A 25,040-nucleotide genomic window follows, 5' to 3' on the forward strand; every position below is an offset into this window, starting at 1 on the left:
CAAATGTTGTTCAATAGCTCAAATTGGCTATATGCAAAAATCATACTACACAAACAAAACAGTAATCAAAGATGAAAAATTGATAATTGTATCACTTAAAATGTAAATTATACTGATATGTAAAAAAGAGAAACAATAAATGAATAATTTCTGCTGTACGAAATTCGTCATATTATAAATTAAAAGAGTTTGTCAAAACACAGTTTTGTCGTGAATTCGACTTACTTTACCATGGGGAACCTTTTCAAAATTTATCCTGTACAAGAATGGGCAGAACTTTATCGCGAATATCTCTTGATGTACTTAAACCAAACAACATAATTTTTTCTGCAAGCTATTGGAAATATGATAACACCCGGACGACGGTTTTGAGGTGGTGAAGCACATATCAGTTCCGATTATCTACTGGACGAGTATAAAAGGTAAACTTTGATTGAAAATCGTTCATTTCTTCTAGTGCTTCAGAAGGAAATGGATGTCGAGGTGAGGTTCTCCCGCCAACATCAGTAAGAACAAACCAAGTATAAAGCCTCGAACGCTCAGGTCGTGCTCTCATTTGGACTTCGGTCATCAGGTGGAGCAGTCGGCAATGAAAGCAGACCTTTTGCGTGGTATAAAGCCTCAAAGTGCTTTTATTTGGACTTCAATCGTCGGGAGGAGAATTTTGTTTCAAAATTATGTTTCAGGAGCTTAGTTCCGGAATACAGGTTATAGAATTCAGACAGAACCTGCATGTTGGAACTGGATTCTGGAACTGAATACAGTTTCGAAACTAGTTCAAAAACTAAGCTGCAATTGAATTCTGAGCCTGTTCTAAGTTCTGAATGTAGTTCTTGAACTCAGGTCCTGTACCTAATTTCTGAATTCTTTGGGTTGGTTCTTTTTAGAACCATTAACATATTCCCAAAGAACTATGCGAAATTTTAGTTTACTGTACTATATACGATTATTTTTTCAACCAATTGGAGTTCGTAGTTGTTGTAGGAACTTTATATTAATTTACTATATAACATGCATAGTGCCGACTCAGTTTAGGTGTATCGGTTCAAATTCTAGTAGTGAAAAGGGGAAAGCTGGCATAATTAATACAAGTTATCAATTAATTGATATTCGGAAGTAAGGAAAAGCGTTTCAGTTATATTCGTATTCACGACATCCAGTTATGACTGTGACATTACACACCCGTACTTTTTTTGGATACAAAATTTCAACTTAAATTAAGACACCAGTCAAGAATTCAGTTTCTATTTCTAGAATTTAAATTGAGTTTCAAAGATTCAATTTCAAATTTCTGAGTATGTATTCTGGAACTAAAACCTTAAACTTAAATTAAGTTCAGTTTTCGAGTGAGCCAGCATCTAGGTTCTGAGTTCAGTTTCAAAATTCAATTTAGAATTCAGTTCCAGAATCCAATCCTAATGATGCTCTACACCACGCATATGGTCTGCTTTTGGTGCAACTAGTTGAAGGCCTTCACCACGACTTCCAGTCCCGTCTATGAATGATCCATTTTCCATCATGGTTTACCTTTCATACTCGTCCAATTTAACGGCTTGTCTAAGACCACCTTAAAACCATCGTCCGTGGTAAAAAAACGCAAGCAAACATGATGAGTTTTTCTCATTGCTTCTAAAAATTTCATTGCTTCTAAAAATCTCAACTAATCTTTTAGATTTCTTATGGTTATCTCATTCTGCTGAAAATTTAAGCGTTATTTCCTCGGGCTTTCTTTCGTTGTTCTGACAAGGTGCCTTCAAGCAAGGCGGGGTACACTTCTGAACGGAGTTGGTTCACTGTTTTTGCCATCACGGTTAGAGCTCGACTTATAGAGCTGTCAAATTTTGTCTGCTGACTCATGGGTTACTATGGTTGATGCTGCGTGGGTAGTTTTGTCAGTGCGAGTGAAGGTAAACCCATCAAAAATCGACAACTTTTGTTCGTTTTAATAATGCAAACGTTATGTGATCTGTAGTGTCAGCAAATTCTGCTTGGTACGACCCTAAAAATTCCTTAACTATTGGTAGAAGACTTTGGCGAGAACCTTGTAGGCGTCATGCTGATGATCTGTTTAATATTATATCTGTTAAAATTTGTTCAGACTTACCCGAAGCAACTAAGAATTTGACGAATTAATCCTAATTCGTTGTAGTTTTAAAAGCCTTTTTGTAACTGGGAAAAAGAGATAAAACTTCAGAATTAGCCTTTAATACAACGCAACGACGTGCATCAAGAATCATTCCAAGCATTAATTTGAACTGCAGTAACAAGTAAACTTGCTTTATTACCGACTCAAAACAGTTCAAAACCTGTTACTCTCATTACACACTTTCTAAAAAACACTGTCTCCAACATAACAGCAAATCCGTGCTAGCGTACTACTAAACCCGTTACCGTTCGACATCCCGACTAATACTCGAAGCTCTCAGTTTTACAGCTAACGCTAATTTGGAAGATTTGTTGATTGATGCCAGAAATCTGCACCCCCTAGAAAGTACAGATTAGCTCTAAGTCAATTTGGTTTCTCACTGTTAGTAGTTGTTAGTAATTGTTCGATTATCAGCAAATAATTTTGAATCTACAAGGAGTAACTTATCGGTAGTATGCGGTATGTACTAGATTTGCTAAGGAATATATGTAAGTAAATAATTTATTGTATCTATTTTAAGATATCGTGTTCTAGTTCTAGTGGCTAGTACTAAGATCATTTCCGTCAACTGTTCCTTCCCATTTTGACATTTCGATTACTTATCAATCAATAAACATCAACCAAATTGACTTTAGCTGATTTTTCTTTCTAATTTCGACAATGTAACACAATTTTTCTGCATGCTCAGTCCGCTCACCACAAAACATTTCGTCGCTTTTCATTTCGTGCTTTACTAACACCATTGCCACTTTTGCTTTCTGTATCCTCCGCTGAATATCTGCTTGATTGCTTGTGCGTAAACAATACAAAAACAAAACCAGATTGTTTATAAAATTAAAATCTAAACGTTTTGTTTTTAAATAATCACTAACAAATTCCGATCTACTCTTTTTTCTTCTTCTTCTACCCCATTTCAGGCTGTGGTATTTCGCTAGCGAAGCAGACAGCTCAGCGACGGATTGTCGGCGGTGACGATGCCGGATTCGGATCGTTTCCGTGGCAAGCCTACATTCGAATAGGCTCATCGAGGTAATGTAACAAGATGGCCACCGCAGATGCGAGGTCGAAGTTGATAACAACTCAAAATACATTGGAGAGTACCAAATTAGTTACGAACATTCGCCAGTTACCGTGAACCGTCAACACACACACACAAACACAAACGCGAGCACAGTTCATACATATATATATTTACGAGCTTACACATATAGGTACAATGGTGAACCGATGAGAATTCGAACGCCCACGTTGAAGGGAACTGACCAATATTGGCATTCGACTATGATATGATGACTGTTAAGTGACGAGATTCCTAGGAATGAAGTGTGATTGGTTGGACTACGAGGACCAGTGGTTGAGGGTGGATTGAGCAGAAAAGTTTTAACTATTACTACTAATGCTTACTAAGATTCGCATCTGCTGACTCATTATTTTTTTAGCGGGTTCATGTCTTAATAGTATTCCTTGTTTGTTTGTTTCTTGGCATCATAGACAAAGGAACAGAAGAAATTAAATACTATCGGGTTGTGGATAAACTATTTGGAACCCTCTTTTTTAGTTACAATAAGGAATCAGTTAAAGTTTTAAACGTACATGCTTTAATTTGAATCCTGATTGTTAATCGAATAAATTGTCGAGTGTTTTTTTAATTCCGTGTGCATGGAAAATTTCACGTTGTCTTCTATCAGGGCTGTCATACAAGAACGTCGAGTGTTCCACAGAGATGAATGTCACCTTTGACAGTCGTGAACCAACGCCGGCATGACTGTAGCGGTGATTGTCCTGCTTGGGTCGGGTAAAAAAATATAGCGAAAAAATGATCGTCATCAAACGGAGACGGTGAAGCCCCGGATCACAAAATTACAATATTGCAATTGTTGTTTCAACTAAAATGTTATTGATATAACTAACATATCTGTTGATTTTGTCATAACCATTCAGGTAAACGAAATTACTGTGTTCAAATGCTGTCACTTGGCGGAGAACGAAGACATCAAAACGTAGAACAAAAATCATGTTCATTTCAACAGAAACGTTTCATATTGAAAATTTTCAATGGCGAATGAGCGTCATTTATGTCAGTTATGTAGTGGCCATTTTATGTAAGTGAAAGTATGCAGAAGAATATAAGGGTTTATTTTTAAAACAAGTTTTCCATCCATTAAATTGATATTCCTACAGTATAAATGTTTGAATTTCATCTGCGAGTAATGTATTTTCGGACAGTTCATGTCAATGTAATTAAAAACATTTAACGCTAAAAAATTACTGCCAAAGTAAAGTGATAGTATTTGTGGTTTCTTGAAAATACATCTGCAGCATTAGGCATATCAGTAACATTCTTGAAAACGGAATCAAAAAAGATCTTCCAGCGACCCATTTTGCAAGTAGAGGAAAATTTTGTAAATGCTTTGTGAACATTTTGCTGGTGATTTCCCTCTTGGTAATTGTAATCTATTGTTGCATTTCTATATCATCTGTGAGTTTAGCGATAAAGCTGTAAGCAGCTACTTAAACAAAATTTCGTTGTTCGTGCGGTGAATGATTAGCTGCGATCTGAAAAGACTAGAAAAATATTTATTACAATCGGCGTCTTAAGTACAAATAACCAAATAATTGTTTAAAACAGTTTAAAACAACTGCCACATTTTTTGCCTTCATGCATACAGGGAACTTTGCTGGGAATGTGTCATTGCTCAGTTGCACGAGTGACACCTCATTGAAAGGTTTCATTTTCCCCCAAGGGTGTATGTCATTGCTCAACTGTAACGTTTCATTACTCGTTTGTGATGCATGTCTGCTAAGCTGCCAGCTGGGTGTCATTGCTAAGTTGCTAGCGCGATAAATAAAAAATGACCGTTTAATTAAAACAACAATCGATTAGTAGTGACAAATTCTAACCAATAAAATTCAGAAAAACAACTTATATTTTAGACGTCTGTGATCGCTGGTTTTTCCCTGCACGGACAACCTCCGGATTACAAACTAAAATACAAGTGATTCAACTAACCTTCGTTTTCGAATGCTATCAGTTGGCTGAGAACAAAGACAACAAAGCACCAAACAAAAATCCTCTTCATTTTACCAAAATTGTTTCATGTTTAAAATTTTAGGTGGCAATTGAATGACATTTATGTTATGTGTCATGTAAATGAGACTATAAAAAAAAACATGATAATTAATTATAAAACGGTTTTCCCGCTCACACGACATCGTCTGAACATGAGTTTTGTTACATCTAAATGATATATTGTATTAACCAAGAGACTTTTCTCAAGTGCCTGAATGTAAGATACCACAACAATGTTCATTATTGAACAGTATATGAACATACAAACGTACACACAAGAAATGCAGTGAGTTTCTTGTTGATTTTGTTGAAAATAAAAGTCAACTATGTGTTCGAATAGTATATCAATCGATTGAAGCAATAAATAAAACATATAATTAACAATAAATATCCAGACACAATAATTTTTTTTCATTATATGGGATATGTTTAGATGAGTAGTTTTGTGTAATTAGAAGTCTCGTGCAATTTGAAAAAAAAACTGTAATGACTAGTCAAACCAATTGCGTTTGTCTGGGTTAATTACATATTATTTACGTGTTTTTCTCCAAATATAATCAAATCAAACTGTTCGACAACCGTTTAGCCCCTTTTGAATATGATGAAATCTTACAATTTTTGATTTCTTTTGACTACCATTTTCATTCAAATAATACTTGATTTTATTTTTTGCAAAAGTGGGTATCTTATGCTAGATGTTAAGCCTTCCTGAACGAGCAAAATTAACAAACGTCTCTTGACTTTCCTTTTCAACTGATAAGTGTTCAAAAACCAACCTAGTAATGCAGAGATGGCATTTCACTAGAGTGATACACCAGGGCGTAGGTTTCAATTCTACGCTGCGGATACATTTGGTGTGCTCCACACAAAGAGAAAAGCACACTTCTTCTCAGTGTCCATTAGACTGACTTTGAGTGCGTGCTTGTGTTGAAAGAAGCTGGTGCGAGAGAATAACATTCTCTTCGCACGAATCGCTCTCACGACAGACCTCCTTCGATACCAAATGAGCCCCATTTGCTTGATACCATTTTGAAACATCTTTGGTGTAGTGACGAGATACCGAATCAGGCCAGAATAGCGAAGGAGCGTCACGGCTACGTATGAATGGTAACAATCACGTATTTAGACATTCTTCACGGTATATTTCCTTGTCCACCGTTCCGGTAGTGATGAAGCTTTGGCTTGCTCGACCACTGGTTGCATATTGCCTGCCAAACCAAATATTTTTTCGGCAACTTGATCTTTTTCTTCGTCCTGGAATGTCTCCCTCTACGCGTTCCGTTGCATGGCAGTATAAAAAATAAGCCGAGAAGCTGCATAAAGTATTCCAGCACATAAGTTTCATCGTTTTTAACCGTCACATTCTGTTAATCAATACGGTTCAGTACAGTTTTCATCTTGAACGACTTCATACATAGCCGGTGCTTGAAAGTAGGCACAAAAGTGGGACAAATTTTCATCTTTTCAGTCACAGGACGTGCCGAAAGAACTGGTTTCTTCTGAAATACTTGCTTCACCTTCACGTTCTTCTAGGTGATTCCCGAGATTCGTTTTCGTTTCGCTACCAGTCAGGTTGTTGTCAAACGTGTAGCGAAAGATGTAAAGATTCTGAGTCAAATTTAGAATATTTTTTCCATTTTTTGCATCGTCACTCTAAATAACGGAATGGGATTTTAAGCACACTTCACCCAATAGTTCCGGAACCGAAGATTGGATTTGGACTAAAATTCATTAGTAAGCTATTTCATTTGAGTTTAGGTTTGAAATAATTGATTAAACCATCTTGAAAATATATGAGGTGGAACCGGAAGCTGGGACCCGGTATAGCTGAAATTGGTTTGTTAGGCCAGCTATCGACATTACCTATAAATCGAAACCGGATTCGAGCAAAATTCGGCATAAACTTATGAGATCGTATTACCAACTAAGATCCAGTATATCTAAAATCAATGTGTTTAGACATCAACTAAACAGACATACTCAACTGATGAAATTATTCGACTCATGCAAAGAAACATGCTTTAGAAATTGAAATTAGTTCAATCCGGACAAAATTGAATATGATTCCTGAGGAGATTTGAACCTTTCCATTTGAGTTTTAGCATGTGAAAATAGGTCGAGAGGACTCTGCGAAAACTGAGTTTACTTCTTTAATTACCTAGTAACTTCGGAACCGGAAGTCAGATTCGGAGAAAAAATCAATAGCAGTCTATGGAACTATAGGGCCTTTCATTTGAATCCTAGTTTAAAAAATCGGTTAAGTGATCTCTGAGGAAATCGAGTTTACTTTTTTCATAACTTTTTTCACATATTACCCCGTTACTTTCGAACGTAAGTTTGATCTGGATGAAATGGAATAGTAGGTTAAGGGACCAAGAGACCTTTCATTTGCGCCAAGTCGCGCAGAAGTGACCAACCCAAAATCCAAAATTTCTGGAACCGCGGAGCAGAACTGAACTCGTTATGGGGCAAATTATAAAGGGTGATTTTTTAAGAGCTTGAGAACTTTTTTAAACAATAAAACGCATAAAATTTGCAAAATCTCATCGGTTCTTTATTTTAAACGTTAGATTGGTACATGACATTTACTTTTTGAAGATAATTTCATTTAAATGTTGACCGCGGCTGCGTCTTAGGTGGTCCATTCGGAAAGTCCAATTTTGGGCAACTTTTTCGAGCATTTCGGCCGGAATAGCCCGAATTTCTTCGGAAATGTTGTCTTCCAAAGCTGGAATAGTTACTGGCTTATTTCTGTAGACTTTAGACTTGACGTAGCCCCACAAAAAATAGTCTAAAGGCGTCAAATCGCATGATCTTGGTGGCCAACTTACCGGTCCATTTCTTGAGATGAATTGTTCTCCGAAGTTTTCCCTCAAAATGGCCATAGAATCGCGAGCTGTGTGGCATGTAGCGCCATCTTGTTGAAACCACATGTCAACCAAGTTCAGTTCTTCCATTTTTGGCAACAAAAAGTTTGTTAGCATCGAACGATAGCGATCGCCATTCACTGTAACGTTGCGTCCAACAGCATCTTTGAAAAAATACGGTCCAATGATTCCACCAGCGTACAAACCACACCAAACAGTGCATTTTTCGGGATGCATGGGCAGTTCTTGAACGGCTTCTGGTTGCTCTTCACTCCAAATGCGGCAATTTTGCTTATTTACGTAGCCATTCAACCAGAAATGAGCCTCATCGCTGGACAAAATTTGTCGATAAAAAAGCGGATTTTCCGAATGGACCACCTAAGACGCAGCCGCGGTCAACATTTAAATGAAATTATCTTCAAAAAGTAAATGTCATGTACCAATCTAACGTTTAAAATAAAGAACCGATGAGATTTTGCAAATTTTATGCGTTTTATTGTTTAAAAAAGTTCCCAAGCTCTTAAAAAATCACCCTGTACAACAGAGCTTTACACAAAAATTAAGAATGAATACAAGGGGGTGCCAAATCTCAACCTTTCGTGAAACTGACGTCTGTTTTTCACATAAAAGCGCGTTTACAAAGTCAATCCATGGATCTAAATAACTCCATGTTTATAAGATATTTAAGCTGTCTGGTTTAACTCCGTGTCCTGTGCAGCCCAGGTCTCCCCCAAAGTTTCGAAGGGAGAATATAGTTAAGTTGTAATGGAAAATGTTTGATATCATTTGTTATTTGATTTGTTTTTACGCTAATTTTGTATCATCATGCTTGTTTACGTCCGTATCGACTGTTCGACGAGCACATACTTTCGAACGAATGCGAACAAGCCATTCTTCAGTTTTTGCAATGACTGAGCGGAAATATATATTGGAGAAGCCAAGTGAAAGAAAAACTAACAGAAAAGATGAATTTTTGGAAAAAGATACGCTCAGAGACAGGACTCGAACCTGCGTTCTTATGCATTCCGTGCATACGCGCTACCATTTCGCCACTTTAATCTTGTTTTAGCCACTGCAAAACTCGAAACAGACACAGTAGCAACGTACATCGAACATGGTCTACATCCTGGCCGTCTCACCCGACCGATATCTCACATCCAAACATCTTCTCTGTTCATCAAACACTAGTCCTCTCGCTTTATACCTATTTTTCCGATCAAGCATTGAGTAGGAGAGTGTATTTATAATCGCTTGTCACCTTCTTAGTGGCGAAATGGTAGCGCGTATGCACGGAATGCATAAGAACGCAGGTTCGAGTCCTGTCTCTGAGCGTATCTTTTTCCAAAAATTCATCTTTTCTGTTAGTTTTTCTTTCACTTGGCTTCTCCAATATATATTTCCGCTCAGTCATTGCAAAAACTGAACATAGTCATGGCGGCTTTACGTCAAACTAAAAATTAATAAATCGTTAAAGCCATTCTTGTTTTCACTCGAATGTGTACGAACGTGATTCCTGTGCAAAAGTAGGTAGTTTTTCAGGAAGATTCCAAGCATCGAAGAAGTAAATGGAATTTTAAAATTAAACTTCGTTCTGTGAAAAATATGTTGCATTTTTTTGCTATTTTGTCATACTTTCGAAAGTCTACACATTTATTACATTTGTAAAATTATGCATTTAATATAAAATAAAGTATGTCTTTCCATGGCGTATTTTCTATAAAGTATCTAATAGATATGATAAATTTTAATGCGTTCCAAGTTTTTACTTGGAACCGCTCATATATGCGAAGGATCGCCAGAAAAAAAAACAGGCATTTTACTGTGACTGCTATGTTTTCTAAAAGTTTTATTCAAAAATCAAATTTAGCATTTGCTTGCAAATCTCCTTCACATTCGAAAGGAAAGCTGTTGGGAATCGGTTAAACTGTTTTCAATGTATTCGAACGGTTGATTCGCATCGAGAATGGAACTTTTCGTTCGTACGAATGATGTTCGAATACACGTATCGTGATGTTAATCACAAGAATTGGAGTGATTTCATCATGGCTTAGCATTTAGTTGAAGAAGTTTACTGATATGGAATTATTTTGTGGCAAACGAGCTGGATTCGAATTCATTCGAATGAAAACAAGAATGGTTTATTCGTATTCGTTCGAAAGTATCCGTTCGTCGTATGATGGATACGGACGTAAACAAGAAAGAGGATGATGATGGTATAAGTAACGTAAACGACTAGACCAATTGCTGCTCAAATTTATCGGATATGGATGAACAGATTCCTATAATTTTTGGCTTGTTCGAGACTAACAGTGGGTGGTGAATCGAGCTCGAAGATCGAATGGTTATCTCTTTTGGACCCGGAGATATAATCGTACAACTGACTAAACCTTCAAATCAATTTCTTGATACATTTGGTTTGAGAAATATTGCCTAATATTGGACGTAAGCGCTGAATCATGCTTTTATGAACTACTCGAATCAATCTGAATGAATTTAGAATTCTAGTCAAAAATCATTCAATAAAGATAGGTAAAAATGTTTATAAAGGAAAAGACAATAACACACCACTAGGTGGATTACAAATAGGGTTTTTATCCCTCAAAACGAAATAATAAATCAACACACGAAATTGTTACTAATCCATTGTATTGAAAAATTCATGATTAGTATCACTAAAATCATTGTAACTCGTGAGCCAATCGTTTATATATCATGAAGTTATGATCGGTACCTTTTGCAGGTTGGTGCCAATGAAAAATAATACGGAATTTTTGTCGACAATGCTATTTATTCATCTGTCCCGGGATTTATTGTTTCACTTGTCTATATTTGATTTTTTTTTAATTTGATAACTATTGTTTTAGATTGTTTGGCCTCTGTTAGCTTTCCTTTTCAGTCTATTGAATAGTGAAGAGTTAATAGATTTGTTGCCTATTTGACCGGTTTTATGAAAGTTTTGAAGAAACAAACTCCATTTAGTTTTTCCCTGGTATGTTCTATAGTGCATAAGTCTAACCATAAATAAAAATATGTATAAAATGTTCAAAACGACGTATGTAACAATGAGAGATTCTCTTTGTTTACTTTCTCTTTCTATTATTGCGAAATATGCCTGCTTTTTTCGGTAGTTTCTCCAGAGCAGATCAAAAGATGATAGCTTTAGTTATTATTATCGGTAAATAATTGGAGAGAAGGATTGCTAAGAGTGCTAATCAAAAGAGAAAGTAAACAAAGAGAATCTCTCATTGTTACATACGTCGTTTTGAACATTTTATACAGAGTTTTAGTTTTCTCAAGCGAAAACGACATCAGTAAGCTCCAAAAACCAAAATAAAGTCCAACCTGTTGACGATCATTCTTTCTCTACATTCATCGCTCAATACAAGCAAGACAGTTTCCGTTACATTCATGCCGGTGCGGGTTCATGACTGTCATAGGTGACATACATACGATTGACCGGATAGCAGGCATCGTGATCAGAGCTGACTAGCTGTCACTATCAACCAGCAACATTGTACGATAAAGATTGGATAGCGTATGTCACTGGACAGCTGTCAATCAGGCTCTATATTGAGTGTCTGAGAGCCGGTATGTGAAACCTAAAATTCTCTTGATATTTTACTCGTCAGAGCGCTCATTGAAACAATTGATATTGTCTTCATTTCTCCTGTCACTGCTTGATTACGATGTGACTAAATAATAATCGAACAGCATTAATACTGAAATATATTCATTTACTCCAATAAAGCTCAAGTCCGATGACTTTTTGCAAAGAACAATGAACTTTCTCGAGTTATGTTTATGTTAGTACTCTCTTCGTTTTTCGTAATTCAACAGGTAATAGGAGAATGGAAGAGCAAACAAAAAGAGTCGTCTGTCTTTGACTGAGTACACTTCGACTTGGTCATAGAACTATCGAGTCTCATTTGACAGTCACTTTCACAATACAAATCGACCGTCCCACGACAAAAGGGCCTAACTGCAAATGACAGTTTCTCTTTGTTTACTTTTTCTTTTACGATTTACCGAACAGATTTTATATTTGACGCTTTACTCTTCGCAAAACTTTCAAGGTAAAACTACAAGCTTTCGATTTATATTGGAAACTTTAAAGAATTTGCAATAATGGCTTCGTAATAATTAAAAGATAAAGTAAACAAAGAGAGGCTCTCATTTGCAGTTAGGCCCTTTTGTCGTGGGACTATCGAAATCACAGTTGACGATGATTTTAGTCAGTCTGTCAAGGTCACCCTGTTTTCCAAGCAAAAATCTACAGTTTTTGATTCGAATTCAGGAACTTCATCTAACACTGTGACCTGAAGGGGCCATGTTCAGCATTTGTTTCGGAAAATTATAAATCTGATCAGAATCTCGCCTCTAACAAGTTTGACAGATATCTAAAATTGGCAGTTTCGAATTTTCAACATTTGTTAAATATTGCCCTACAATTTTTCTTTTATTTTGAACTACTGGGACTAAACATAAGTTCCATTAAAATCGACAAGCGCACTGAGTAACAAATTAATGTGTCATCAAAATGGTTATTATTCTATAAGCAGTCATTATGGACACCATCGACTCCGCAAGTCCTTCTTAGTACATGACCATTATAAACAACAGCGGACATTGGAAAACAAACCGTAGTTTCAGAAGCAACAGCTGTTTAACACGATTCGCATCCGAGTTCAAGGAAAAATATTGACATAATTAGTGTTCCGGCCATCACACTTGTACCAACCAACTCGTATCAATCCACTATCGATTCCACATTGTACTCTGTTTGTTGGCATCTGGTCTGCTTCTGCTGTAGACCATGTAGTTTGTAATTACCGATAATTAATCTGTTACTAATCATTAACTAATCTACTAACATGTTGTTTTTCTCGTTTCTTGTTTCTTTCCTTTTCTCATTCCGTCATTAATCACCTTCTTCTGCTACTCGAATTTATCGTTTATCCATTCCATGTTTCTCGCTTAATTTGCATGGGATTACGCCTTGATACCGGCTACCGTACGCTCGGCACCTGGCGGTCTTTCGTGGTTTAAACTGGACCGATCACTTCCTGCTTACTTGGTTTGATGAATTCACTATTTTGCCTTCAAACGACGAACCCGCGATCATGACCTCGTTCAAACAACACCGTCTGGACTGGATTTTGACTGTATTCCTTTCAATTGTCTTCACACAATCCCTCCCATCTTTGAAATCATCAAATTCATACCACCTCAATCTGCCCATTCCGACAAAACTGTCATTCTGTCAATCATAACCGCACACTGTACTATTCTTCCTAAAACACAGATCTATGCTTTCCAGATGCGGGGGTTCGCTGATATCACGGCGCCACGTGGTCACGGCCGGACACTGTGTTGCCCGGGCGACACCGCGTCAAGTGCACGTGACCCTGGGGGACTACGTGATCAACTCGGCCGTCGAACCACTGCCAGCCTATACATTCGGGGTGCGCTCGATCAACGTCCATCCATACTTCAAGTTCACCCCGCAGGCAGATCGCTTCGACGTGGCAGTCCTCACGCTGGAACGAACCGTGCACTTTATGCCACACATTGGTAAGAGACACCCGTGGGACCCCGGCTTCCCCTAGGGATGAAAACGAAAAAAAACGGCTCTATTGATAGATATTCATAAACACAACACGTACACCTAACCAACCAGTCAAGGGGAAGCCGGGGCACGAGATCGTTTGCTTTGTTTTCTTAGTTTCGCAGATAGTTTTCCTATCAAAGGATTATTCTGTCTAATTTATTCCATTTGCGATCACCAAGAATTTCATCCAATTTGAACTGCACTTTGATTATGTTTTTTGTTGCCATTTACTGTCTTTTATTTTCTTGTTGTTTTTTTTTTCGTATCCCTTCTGGTGTGAATATTTCTTAAACCTTCCTTTTTCCGGTGAAATCGATTCTCCTTCGGGCCTATCTTCCTTGTCGAATCTGTCTTTCGTGCGCACACAAAAACCGAACCTCCCCCCAAAAACCATCCCGCAGCACCCATCTGTCTACCGGAGAAGAACGAAGATTTTCTAGGCAAGTTCGGCTGGGCAGCGGGCTGGGGTGCGCTCAATCCAGGCTCGAGGTTACGACCGAAAACGCTGCAAGCGGTTGATGTTCCTGTGCTGGACAACAGGTAAGCGCGGGCAGCCTGGTACATCCCGACGTGGTGGTGAAATTCTGTAAATCGATTTGGTAATCCGTTGCATTTATCTTCCGATCATTGGCAGAGTCTGCGAAAGGTGGCACCGTTCGAATGGAATCAACGTGGTCATCTATCCGGAGATGTTGTGCGCTGGGTACCGAGGCGGTGGAAAAGACTCCTGTCAGGGGGACTCTGGTGGACCGCTGATGCACGAGAAGAGTGGGCGATGGTTTCTGATAGGTAAGTCAAGGCATGTGTTAGCAAAATTTTTGATCCAAGCAAAGTTATTCGTTTGTCATAAATTTTTCCTAGTCAAAATATCCTATAGTAAAGGTTTAAAGAGTCGTTAAAAATCTTGATTATGTCACAAATTTGAAAAAAAATATTTTCACTATTGAATATTAGTTTTTTGTAGTTGGTGTTTTTTCACAAAAGTTGTTTGTAATCAAATGGCGCTCCTTTTGATGAAAAATGTTACTAGGGCAGTCCTCATTTAGATTGAAATCTGAAATCTAACTTTCCTAATTGAACTCAAAAATGATTTTGTTGTACAATAAAGTTGCAGGATAATTTTTTTTTGAGCAACTATGTTGAAAAAAGCGTCTCTCTAGCTTTGCACTTGATCGAGTCACATCAATTTTCCCGAATAAATGTAGGGTGGCTCCTGAAAATTCACTATTTTTCTTCTAACTTTTTTGTGAATCGTCCTACGGAAAAGTTGTCTTCAGAAGAGTTGTTGTACTAATCATTGCGCACAATTTTGTTCAACCAAGCTTTTTCATATGAGCAACCAGTAAAAAGTTATGATTATTTTGTCATCAAAAACTAGTCAAGCTTCAAACATCAATATTCATTAGTTGCCAGATCGATAAAAATGTATCCTATACGGTTCCTAAAAGGTCTTAATTTAAGAGAAAATTGGTAGGGTGTTAGTTTTTTGACATATTTAAATTAGTTTTAAAAATACCTTAAAAAACTCAAAACATTACATAACTCTTAAGCGCCTTAACGTATCAACATACTGCCTTCAGCAGAATAATAGTATCAAATTAGTTCTACAAGTGTTCCATACATTGTCCTTCCGAGAAATGAGGCACACAAAAACTACAGCCAATCTCTATGGAAGACGTCGGAGAGCGAATCGGACAAATTTGCTTTGAATCGCTTTAATGCGTTGGATATCGTTATGGTGACCAGATAACAGCAGCATATTCGGGAGTTGAGCGAACTAAAGCGCAATACCAAGCTTACAAGCCATGTACATCAGAGATTTTTTTAGTAACACGGGAAATAAATCCTAATAGCATGAAAGCTTTGGAAATAGTAAACTCTATGTGCTCCATAAAATTTATCTTGGAATTCAGAAGAACACCCAGATCCTTAACAGACGATGCGCGTTCGAGATCAGTTTGTGAAATATCCAAGGTGAGTTCCTTGAGGAACTTCAGAGGTAACAGCAAATGGTGACGTTATACAGTTTCCTATTTTCATTATCATTCCATAACCAGCAAGATATAATCGAAGCGAATCCAAAAATGATCCGTTAAATCCCAGTCTACTTAACTTGGAGATCATTATGTGATGATTGATTTTGTCGAAAGCAGTAGAAATTGGTGTATAGAGAATCTAGTCGTGCTTGTAAAGAACGTGTGATGAGGGAAGTGTAGGTTACTAAATTTGTAGAAGTTGAACACTTTGGTATGAATCCATGCTGAGTCTCAGATATGTTGGCAGAGCAACTCCAGAACTATAATTTCAAACAGCTTCGATACAGCGCACAAAGCAGCAATTCCACGGTAGTTGGATACTGTACCCTTGTTCACATAGTGTTTCTTCCATATTAAAAAAAATCCGGAACGCAAAGAACAAATGAAAATGTTTGATAGTGTAACCATCAAATTATTAACAACAATTTCTTGTCACCGGTCCGACACCAAATCAACGTTTTAACTTTTGTCTAAATACGACTCACTTTACTATGGGGTGCCTTTTCAAAATTTACCCTCTGAGAGAGTGATAAGTTTTTGATCGTGAATGTCTCTTGTTGTATCTAACGAATCAACATAATTTTTGCTACATGCCATCGGAAATATGATCACAATTTCATGATAAAATTTTCAGTTGTGTGACATAATATCGAAGAATTCAAAATTAAACTTTTCTGAAATGTTTGGTATGAACGAGTATCAAAGAGAATAATTCATAAGGCGCGTTTGCCTTTCTCGTATTTTTAAAGCTCATAGCTCAGTGATCTGTTAAAGGATTAATATAATCTAACTACCAATAGAATCGAAATTTTTCAACTTAAACGTGTATAGAAAAAGCATTGAAGTATTTGAATAGTACACTATTGAAAAACCTGTCTCATTTGAACCATGTCAACAACAGCCAATCAGAACGCGTTTTGATGAAGAAGAGAACCAAATATCTACTGCTGTACAACAAATCGTTCGAGAAAAATGTTCCTAACAGTGTTTAATATCGTAGTGAGTTCCACAATTTGGTCCTTCTGAAAGGCAGAAATGAATCCTTCTTTCAATGAAATGCAAATCCGAAATGAAATAATCGACATTAAAATTCTGTATGCGGCTATTTTTATAGCCGTTAGGACCGCCCATTAGTGAAAAACCTACAAACGAAATCACGTAAAAAGAAACCTCTTAACAAAAATTGGATCCGTTTGGATTCTATCGCCCTTGCTGGCAGATGTATTGTGTGTCGTTTGCAAAGCTAACAGTTGTTTACATTGATGAAAAAACGTTTGCTAAAGAACTATTAGGATTTCTTGCTCGCAAATCGAAGGGAAATATCCTCAGTTTAGTGCAAATCTAGAACAGTTTGATTAGATTTGTGCAGTTTTCGCTGTGTGAAATTCACAGTAATCGAGATCAAGTGAAGCCTTCTTTGTTTTTGCGAAAAATGTGAAAAAGGGGAATGCTTGCATAATTCATACAATTGATCAACTAATTGATATTCGGAAATGTTAAGGAACATGTCAGTTGTTTTCGTATTCACGACATCCAGTTATGTCTCTGACATTACCCACCCGCCTTTTTCTTCTTCGTTTCTTTTCTTGTCCAACTTCGCTTCGTAAGCCTGTCGTACGAATTTTGCTTTAAGAACGCGATTTTAATCACACACAAAATTTGTTACCATATTATTGAAAAGAGCATTCCATTTATTACGTTCTTTGCATTATTGAATGTGTTTTCACTGAGACGACATCTTCCATCAGACATAAATATCTTTGAGTGCGATAATCTTTCCAACAAATGATTCTCAAATGTGAAATATTTCCTGAAATTCGCGCGAAATGCGCCTCATAGCATCAAAATCTGAGCAGAAACCGAACCAAATCCTCAAAAATCACGAAATCCGCGCAACCGTAACAACTCTGGAAGTCAGAGCAACTGTGTTATAGAATCCAGGACACTTTTGTAAACTGGAAACAGGATTGCTTTCATATTCCACCATGCATTTTATCCGTGTAGGTAAACGGCGGGTGGGTGATGTCAGAGACATAACTGGATGTCGTGAATACCAAAACAACTGACATGTTCCTTAACACTTCCGAATATCAATTAGTTGATCAATTGTATGAAATTGTAGGTAGAATTTGAAACGATGCACCTAAATTAAAGTACAGATTAGTTACATTTAACATTCTGAAACACAAATATTATGGAATAACCAGTATAGTTCTTTATAATAAAATAATGGTGGCTCTGAAAAGAACCTTTTATGAAAGCGTTTGTGGTGGAGAGTGATGAGTTGAATTCGAATTTCCGTCATCTAATTCCAGGCTGAACTGTTGTACGTGGGTTCGATACTGATATGGTTGGTGTAGGTGTAGCGTTTACAACCGATTATAATCTTCCAATAGAGAAAACATTAATTCGCTGGGTTGATCAATAATACAATAGACCTAATTTATTGAACGAAACTATCAATATGCTATAGGGACTCGTTTCTAGCATTCAGAAGGGTCAAATTGCGTAATTCTCTACGACATTAAACCCTGGAACATTTTTCACAAAAACAAAGAAGGTTTCACTTGATCTCGATTACTGTGAATTTCACACAGCGAAATGCACAAATCTAATCAAACTGTTTTAGATTTGCACTAAACTGAGGATATTTACCTTCGATTTGCGAACAACAAATCGTAATAGTTCTTTAGAAAACTTTTGAGCCATTAGAACGGCTGATTTTCTGTAATGATCTCCACCGTTGTTTTCTTATCAATGCAAATGACTGGCAGCTGGACGTAATCGCTCTTGTCGGAGACGAAACTAGCTTTGCAAACGACACAAAATACATCTGCTCGCAGTGGCGATAGAATCCAAACTGATCAAATTTTGGTAAGGAGCTTTCTTTTTACGTGATTTCGTTTGTAGGTTTTTAACTAATGGGCGGTCCTAACGGCTATAAAAATAGCCGCATACAGAATTTTAATGTCGATTATTTCATTTCGGATTTGCATCATTTATTGAAAGAAACTTTCAATATGCTGTAGGGATTGGTTTCTAGCATTCAGGACCAAATTGAGGAACTCACTACGATATTCACCACTCTTCGGAAAATTTTTCTCGAACGATTTGTTGTACAGCAGCAGATATTTTGTTCTATTCATCAGAACGCGTTCTGATTGGCTGGTGCTGACAAGAGTCAAATGAGACAGGTTTTTCAATAGTACACTATTGAAATACTTCAATGCTATTGCTATACACGTTTAAGTTGAAAAATTTCGATTCTATTGGTAGTTAGATTATATAAATCCTTTCACAGGTCACTGAGCTATGAGCTTTAAAAATACGAGCAAGGCAAACGCGCCTTATGGATTATCCCCTTTGATACTCGTTTATACCAAACATGTCAGAAAAGTTTATTTTGAATTATTTGAGATTATGTCACACAACTGATAATTTTATCATAAAATTGTGATAATATTTCCGATGGCGTGTAACAAAAATTATGTTGATTCGTTAGATAGGGTAACAGAGGTATTTTGGCCACTTCATGTATTTTGGCCCACCTAACAAACTATATGGATTCAATCGATCTTAGGTATCCCATGTTACATCAGTTTGAAGCTAATCACATTAAATTACCTATTGCGGAAGGATTTTTCACAGATATTAAAACATTTGGTGGATATTTCTACAAAGTGGGCCAAAATAAAATCGATCCTAAAGCGGGCCAAAATACCTCTGTTACCCTACAACGAGAGATATTCACGATCAAAAACTTATCACTCTCTCAGAGGGTAAATTTTGAAAAGGCGTCCCATAGTAAAGTAAGTCGTATTCACGACCAAATTATCTACATCCAATTTTGATTACCTGCCATCTCAGAAGTCATATATACGTATTTAAATGAAAAATAATGTTGTGTAAGAAGAATAACCTTTTATTGAAAGGTCCTCTCTTGTATCCAATGTACGTTTTGCTTTTGTATTAATGTGAGCACACTCTAATTCTAACAAAAACATGTACTCAATTGAATAATATTTTCTAATCAATGAAGAAGCACTTTCGAAATAAGTTCTACAGCTCTTAAATTGAGTTTTTATTCCTTGCAAAAACAACCAATGAAAGCTTCCAAATTCATGAATCATTCAAAGTTATTTTTTGTGTCTAGTCGTCTGGAAAAGGAGAGAAGTGAATATTGCAGCAAATGGAATTGTGGAGTGGAGGGGGGGTCGATAGGGTAGGACAATAGAAAGGATTGAGAGGTGTCTGGAACAAAAAATGGTAGCCATTTGATCTTGAAGCTTAATAACTATCCCATAATCCATAATCGGGTGACGGCCAGGATGTAGACCATGTTCGATGTACGCGCTATTGTGTCTGACTGGCGTTTTAGAGTGACTAAAACAAGATTCAGAGTGGCGAAATGGTAGCGCGTATGCACGGAATGCATAAGAACGCAGGTTCGAGTCCTGTCTCTGAGCGTATCTTTTTCCAAAAATTCATCTTTTCTGTTAGTTTTTCATTCATTTGGCTTCTCCAATTTCCGCTGTCATTGCAAAAACTGAACTTAGTTATGGCGGCTTTACGTCAAACAACTAAAATTCATAAATCGTATCCCATAATAAGAATCCAAAAACTAATCGATTTACAGGGTTAATTTTTCACAGCCAGTAATCAAAGGAAAATGAGAGTTACGTAGATTTTTGAAATAAAGCTTTAGGTTTAGCTCTCTTAAAAAAAGCCGATCATAAAATTTGTTCGATGATTAACATCAACAACATTTACAACAGATGCAGAGTTTCTTATAGAAACAGCAATAAAAAAATCTTGTCTGTGGCAACTATATTTTAAGATATATTTAAATATTCACCAATGCCAAATTCTATTCCTTCCTCTAACTCAAATGCATGGCATGTTCTCAAAACCTGTATACCATCAGCAAAATTCTACTGGCGCTGCAATCTTTTCGTTCATGATTGCAGCTTCCAGCAAAAATATTCTTCTCTAAACAGAGAATTGCAATCAAACAAAAACGATTGCAATTCTCCGAATACAAACAGTATATGTTCGGCTCATAGATCCATAGCCCGTTCTTTTAGTATAAATATCATGGAATTGACCAATTAATTAATTAGTACTGGCAAAGGCAATCAACAATAAACGATTGCCATATGCCAGAAAATCACTGCTCCTGAATATCAGCAAAGTATTTACGATTTTAGTCCTGTAACCTTCATAGTATCCTGCATTTTGTCGTCCCGAATGGAAAAGCCAATTCTATCGTCATATGTAGTTTGAATAGGCTGTACAGATGATACAGCGTATTGTATTGTAGCCCATCAGGCGCATTAATACGAAGTGTGTATTATATCAGTTTCATCCTGAAATATTTTTCCGTGTTTTTCGTTACTAATGCAATATCCCATCTACTTGTTTCGGTCAGGTATCGTGTCAGCAGGATATTCTTGTGCCACTCGAGGTCAGCCCGGAATCTACCACCGCGTCGCCAACACCGTGGACTGGATATCGCACATCGTACAGATTACGCCCTAGGAAGTCGATGGAACGATCGCGGTGCAACGCGCTAAGTCATACTTATTTCAACATTGAGGAATGGTGTTCCAATAGCTTAGGATACGGCGAATGGCGTTCGTTTTTCTCTATTTGTTTCGAATTACCCCCGCTGCAACATTACTCACGGTGATAGCGATGCTACACGGAGAAAAAAAAACGCATATTAACCAGAATCGTTCAGGAAAATTTGATCAACGCTTCGGCAGCAATAGTTAAGTATTTATTGTGTTCCGGTTCTTTACCGAATGAGCACAGCGGTTCAAAGGCGGCACAGCTTCTAATTTTAGCTGCCAATATTTATGCTTCCAAGAACCGTAGCGGTCAAAATTCTTCTGCGCGCAATTGTACCATAATCAAAATCAAACGCCTCGGTGAAATAGGAAATGCCCTCATCTTAAGCAATGTATGTACTAAAATACCTGATTGTGATATATGAACTGACGAAAAAAACACGTAAGTGATAGCAAATAGTTCACAGGACAAAAAGTGTAATCAAATGCCAAGCCAGAGTGAGAGAGAATGTAAAAGAGTTAACGTTGGAGGAGAAGAAAAAACGCTAATAACATGTTTCTGTGAAACTGTTCAATTAGTAAGATTCTGTACGTAGATGTACAGTAAAGCATCAACAGACTAATTAAGAGTGAAATACAAAACAAGAAATAAGATTTAAAAAAACAAATCTGTCACTTACTATACAGTTTTCTGGTAACAGATTCGTGCAGGCCATCGTTAATACACAAAGGAGCGCACGAGGAAGTTTGATAAGCGAAACCACCACAAATGAGAACAAGTTACTGTTTTATGTAAATATAAAACTTCTGTCTTTTCTATCCACTCAACCGTAGGTTAGTGAAATTAGGAGAATCTTTAGATTTTTATAGAAAAAAAGCTCGCTGCGATGCGATGAAAGAAGACAAAAAAAAACGAGCCACCGTCATTGTGGGAAAGTAAACAGATTGTTACCATGGATAATATGACTATTTTGTAAAAAGAATAAACGAATGAGAACAAAATCATCTTGATACAAAAATTCAATCAAACCCGATTGTAAATCCGATTGATCGTGCTTTTATACGTCAGAGTAGAGCAAATTTTGTATCGAACAGAAAGCTCACTCGCGAATGTCTCAAGTAAAAAAAGTGCCTGGATGTATGCCACGAGTTCGACCTTGTAGTTGTTTCTTTTCCGATTTTCCTTGGGTGCGACGCGCCTTGTCAGCAGACCACCAGCATAGCTGCACATGATGGTTAAACTCGGCACCCGACGATTGAATGATGAACTTAGAGAGAGTTGATACTTGAACGTACTGTTAAATTATTTAGTGATTTACTTTTCTTGTATCTAATTTTGTTGTAAACCTGACTATTCAGATTCTTTATCAGACCACAACCAATTCCCTTCCTTTGTGTTTGATGGCAAAATTGTATGGTCAGTTGAAAATTAACTTTAGGCCCTAGGCTTATGCAAAAAGGCTAATTACAGAAAATAGTGTTTCAGCTGCATTAGGAGCAAACTTTTAAATCGTCGTGTCGTAATCGTTGAAATATAAAAACTTTTTTAAGGTGACTACAGCTTGTTTCAGTATAGCAAAAAGATTTTTGACAACCTGCTAAAGATCTAGTGTGAAAATATGTGGTGCTCAGATAAAGATATTTTCAAGATTTACATTCTTTTTCATCATCATGTTTGAAGCCCAAATTCCTTAGAGCTAGATTTGTGAAAGTTATTAAATTTTATGAATTGATAACCATAAATTGCGGAGTATACAAAAGTTACATTTTAGTGTTACAGATGCTCTGTTAATACGGATTTCGTGAAAACAACGTTAAATTACACCAGAACGTCTTTCCGATGACACTGAGAGCTCTAGGAGATGATAAAGTTATTACAATCCGAGACCAATGATGCCGTAGTTATTTAGTTACAGACTATTTCAAGCTATTTTGCTAATGTTAAAAGTTAGCTCGTTGGAATTTATACCGCAAATGAGAACTATCTTGGAATTCATACCGCCAATAAGAGCTATATTTAGCATAACTTGTTGCGCTTTTTCTAGCACCAAACCTAACCTTCAGTACTCGAAGATGTTCCACCATATTTCGAATAACAACTAAATAAAAAACCCTTCTTAATCCATCTAGTGGTGTGATAATGCCCTTCTCTTCTTTCAGTCTCATGAAAATGTATTTCATAATTTTATTAAATAATTTCGAATACTAATTTCGAAACTAATTGATTTAGATTGATTCGAGTAGTTCACAAAAGCATGCTTCAGTGTTTATGTCACACAGTCAGCATCATTTTTCCAAATTAGTGCTTGACATTTGCGTTGCCTATTTGTAATCAGTGATGCTAATCTACAAAAAGCCTTCTTAGTCCACTTAGTGGGATTTTCATATATTTTGAAAAATCACCATAGGGGGGAGTACATGAAATTTTCGAAATCGAAAAAAAAATTTTGATGCCAAAAGGCTTAGAACTGCATGAAACGTCGAGATTTAGTGTCATCTCGAAAAAAAAATTTTTTGAAAAAGTCGACTTTTTGGGACTTAGAAAAAATATGAAAATTTTTCTAAATCCCAGAAAGTTTGTTTTTTAAAAAAAAAAATTTTTTGAGATGACACTAAATTTCGATGTTTCATGCAGTTTTAAGAGTTTTGGCACCAAAAAAAATTTTCGATTTTGGAAATTTCATGTACTCCCCCCTATGGTGCTTTTTCAAGATCGAAAATTGTCAAACCTTTACCACCGGGCAGCACCCCTTAAGCATGTCCGATTTAGGTCAAATTTTGCATGAAGGCTTTTTTCGAGGTGCTTAAACTTTTGAGCACTAGAACTTAACGAAAATAGAGGTGATCCCAAAATTTTGGCACCCTGGTAAAGATCATCGTGTTTTGTCGGTTACGTCACTTATACCATCATATATTTGGAACCAAAAATCACAACCATTTGATCTTCGAACTTGATCAACGGCCCGACAGTAGCTTTCAAACGAGTCCAAGTTTGTTAAAATCGGATCAGCCATCTCTGAGAAAATTGAGCGCGTTCAAATACAACGCTTTTTGTCGGTTACGTCACTTATACAATCATATCTCCGGAACCAAAAGTCACAGCCATTTGATCTTCGAACTTGATCAATGGCCCGACAGTAGCTTTCAAACGAGCCCAAGTTTGTTCAAATCGGTTCAGCCATCTCTGAGAAAATTGAGCGCGTTCAAATATCTTCGAAAAGTGCACACACACACACACACACAGACATTTTCCTATCTCGACGAACTGAGTCGAATGGTATATAACACTATGGGTCTCCGAGGCTCCGTTCGAAAGTCGGTTTTTCCAGCAATTCTAATACCTTTCTATAGAGAAAGGCAAAAAGTAATTGAATATGGACCACTCAATCTACCTGTATCAATTTCCGTTAGCCCAGGAATGTAAATGTCGAAAAATAAAATAGTAAACAAAACGAAAAAAGGCGGGTGGGTGATGTCAGAGACATAACTGAATGTCGTGAATACGAAAACAACTGACATGTTCCTTAACACTTCCGAATATCAATTAGTTGATCAATTGTATGAATTATGCAAGCATTTTCACATTTTTCTCAAAAAAAAAGAAGGCTTCACTTGATCTCGATTACTGTGAATTTCACACAGCGAAAAGTGCAAAAATCAAATCAAACAGTTCTAGATTTGCACTAAACTGAGGATATTTACCTTCGATTTGCGAGCAAGAAATCCTAATAGTTCTTTAGAAA

General features: G+C 36.8%; 1 protein-coding gene across 8 annotated transcripts in view; it reads left to right on the forward strand.

Annotated features, from left to right (window-relative positions):
• Nucleotides 1-22,438, forward strand: part of LOC131428303 (uncharacterized) — a 128,306-nt gene extending 105,868 nt beyond the window's left edge. For 6 of the 8 annotated variants that reach the window (XM_058592146.1, XM_058592148.1, XM_058592145.1 and 3 more), the window contains 5 exons: nucleotides 3,064-3,175; nucleotides 13,401-13,654; nucleotides 14,093-14,231; nucleotides 14,326-14,480; nucleotides 21,156-22,438. In XM_058592146.1, coding sequence (XP_058448129.1) covers nucleotides 3,064-3,175; nucleotides 13,401-13,654; nucleotides 14,093-14,231; nucleotides 14,326-14,480; nucleotides 21,156-21,265 — 770 coding nt within the window. In that variant the 3' untranslated portion in view covers nucleotides 21,266-22,438. Of the gene's footprint in view, nucleotides 1-3,063; nucleotides 3,176-13,385; nucleotides 13,655-14,092; nucleotides 14,232-14,325; nucleotides 14,481-21,155 lie in introns of all 8 variants that reach the window. The other 2 variants (XM_058592149.1, XM_058592152.1) reach the window with 1 other exon arrangement.
• Nucleotides 22,439-25,040: the final 2,602 nt, after the last annotated feature.

The sequence above is a fragment of the Malaya genurostris genome, chromosome 2, assembly GCF_030247185.1.
Source record: "Malaya genurostris strain Urasoe2022 chromosome 2, Malgen_1.1, whole genome shotgun sequence".
NCBI lineage: Eukaryota > Metazoa > Arthropoda > Insecta > Diptera > Culicidae > Malaya > Malaya genurostris.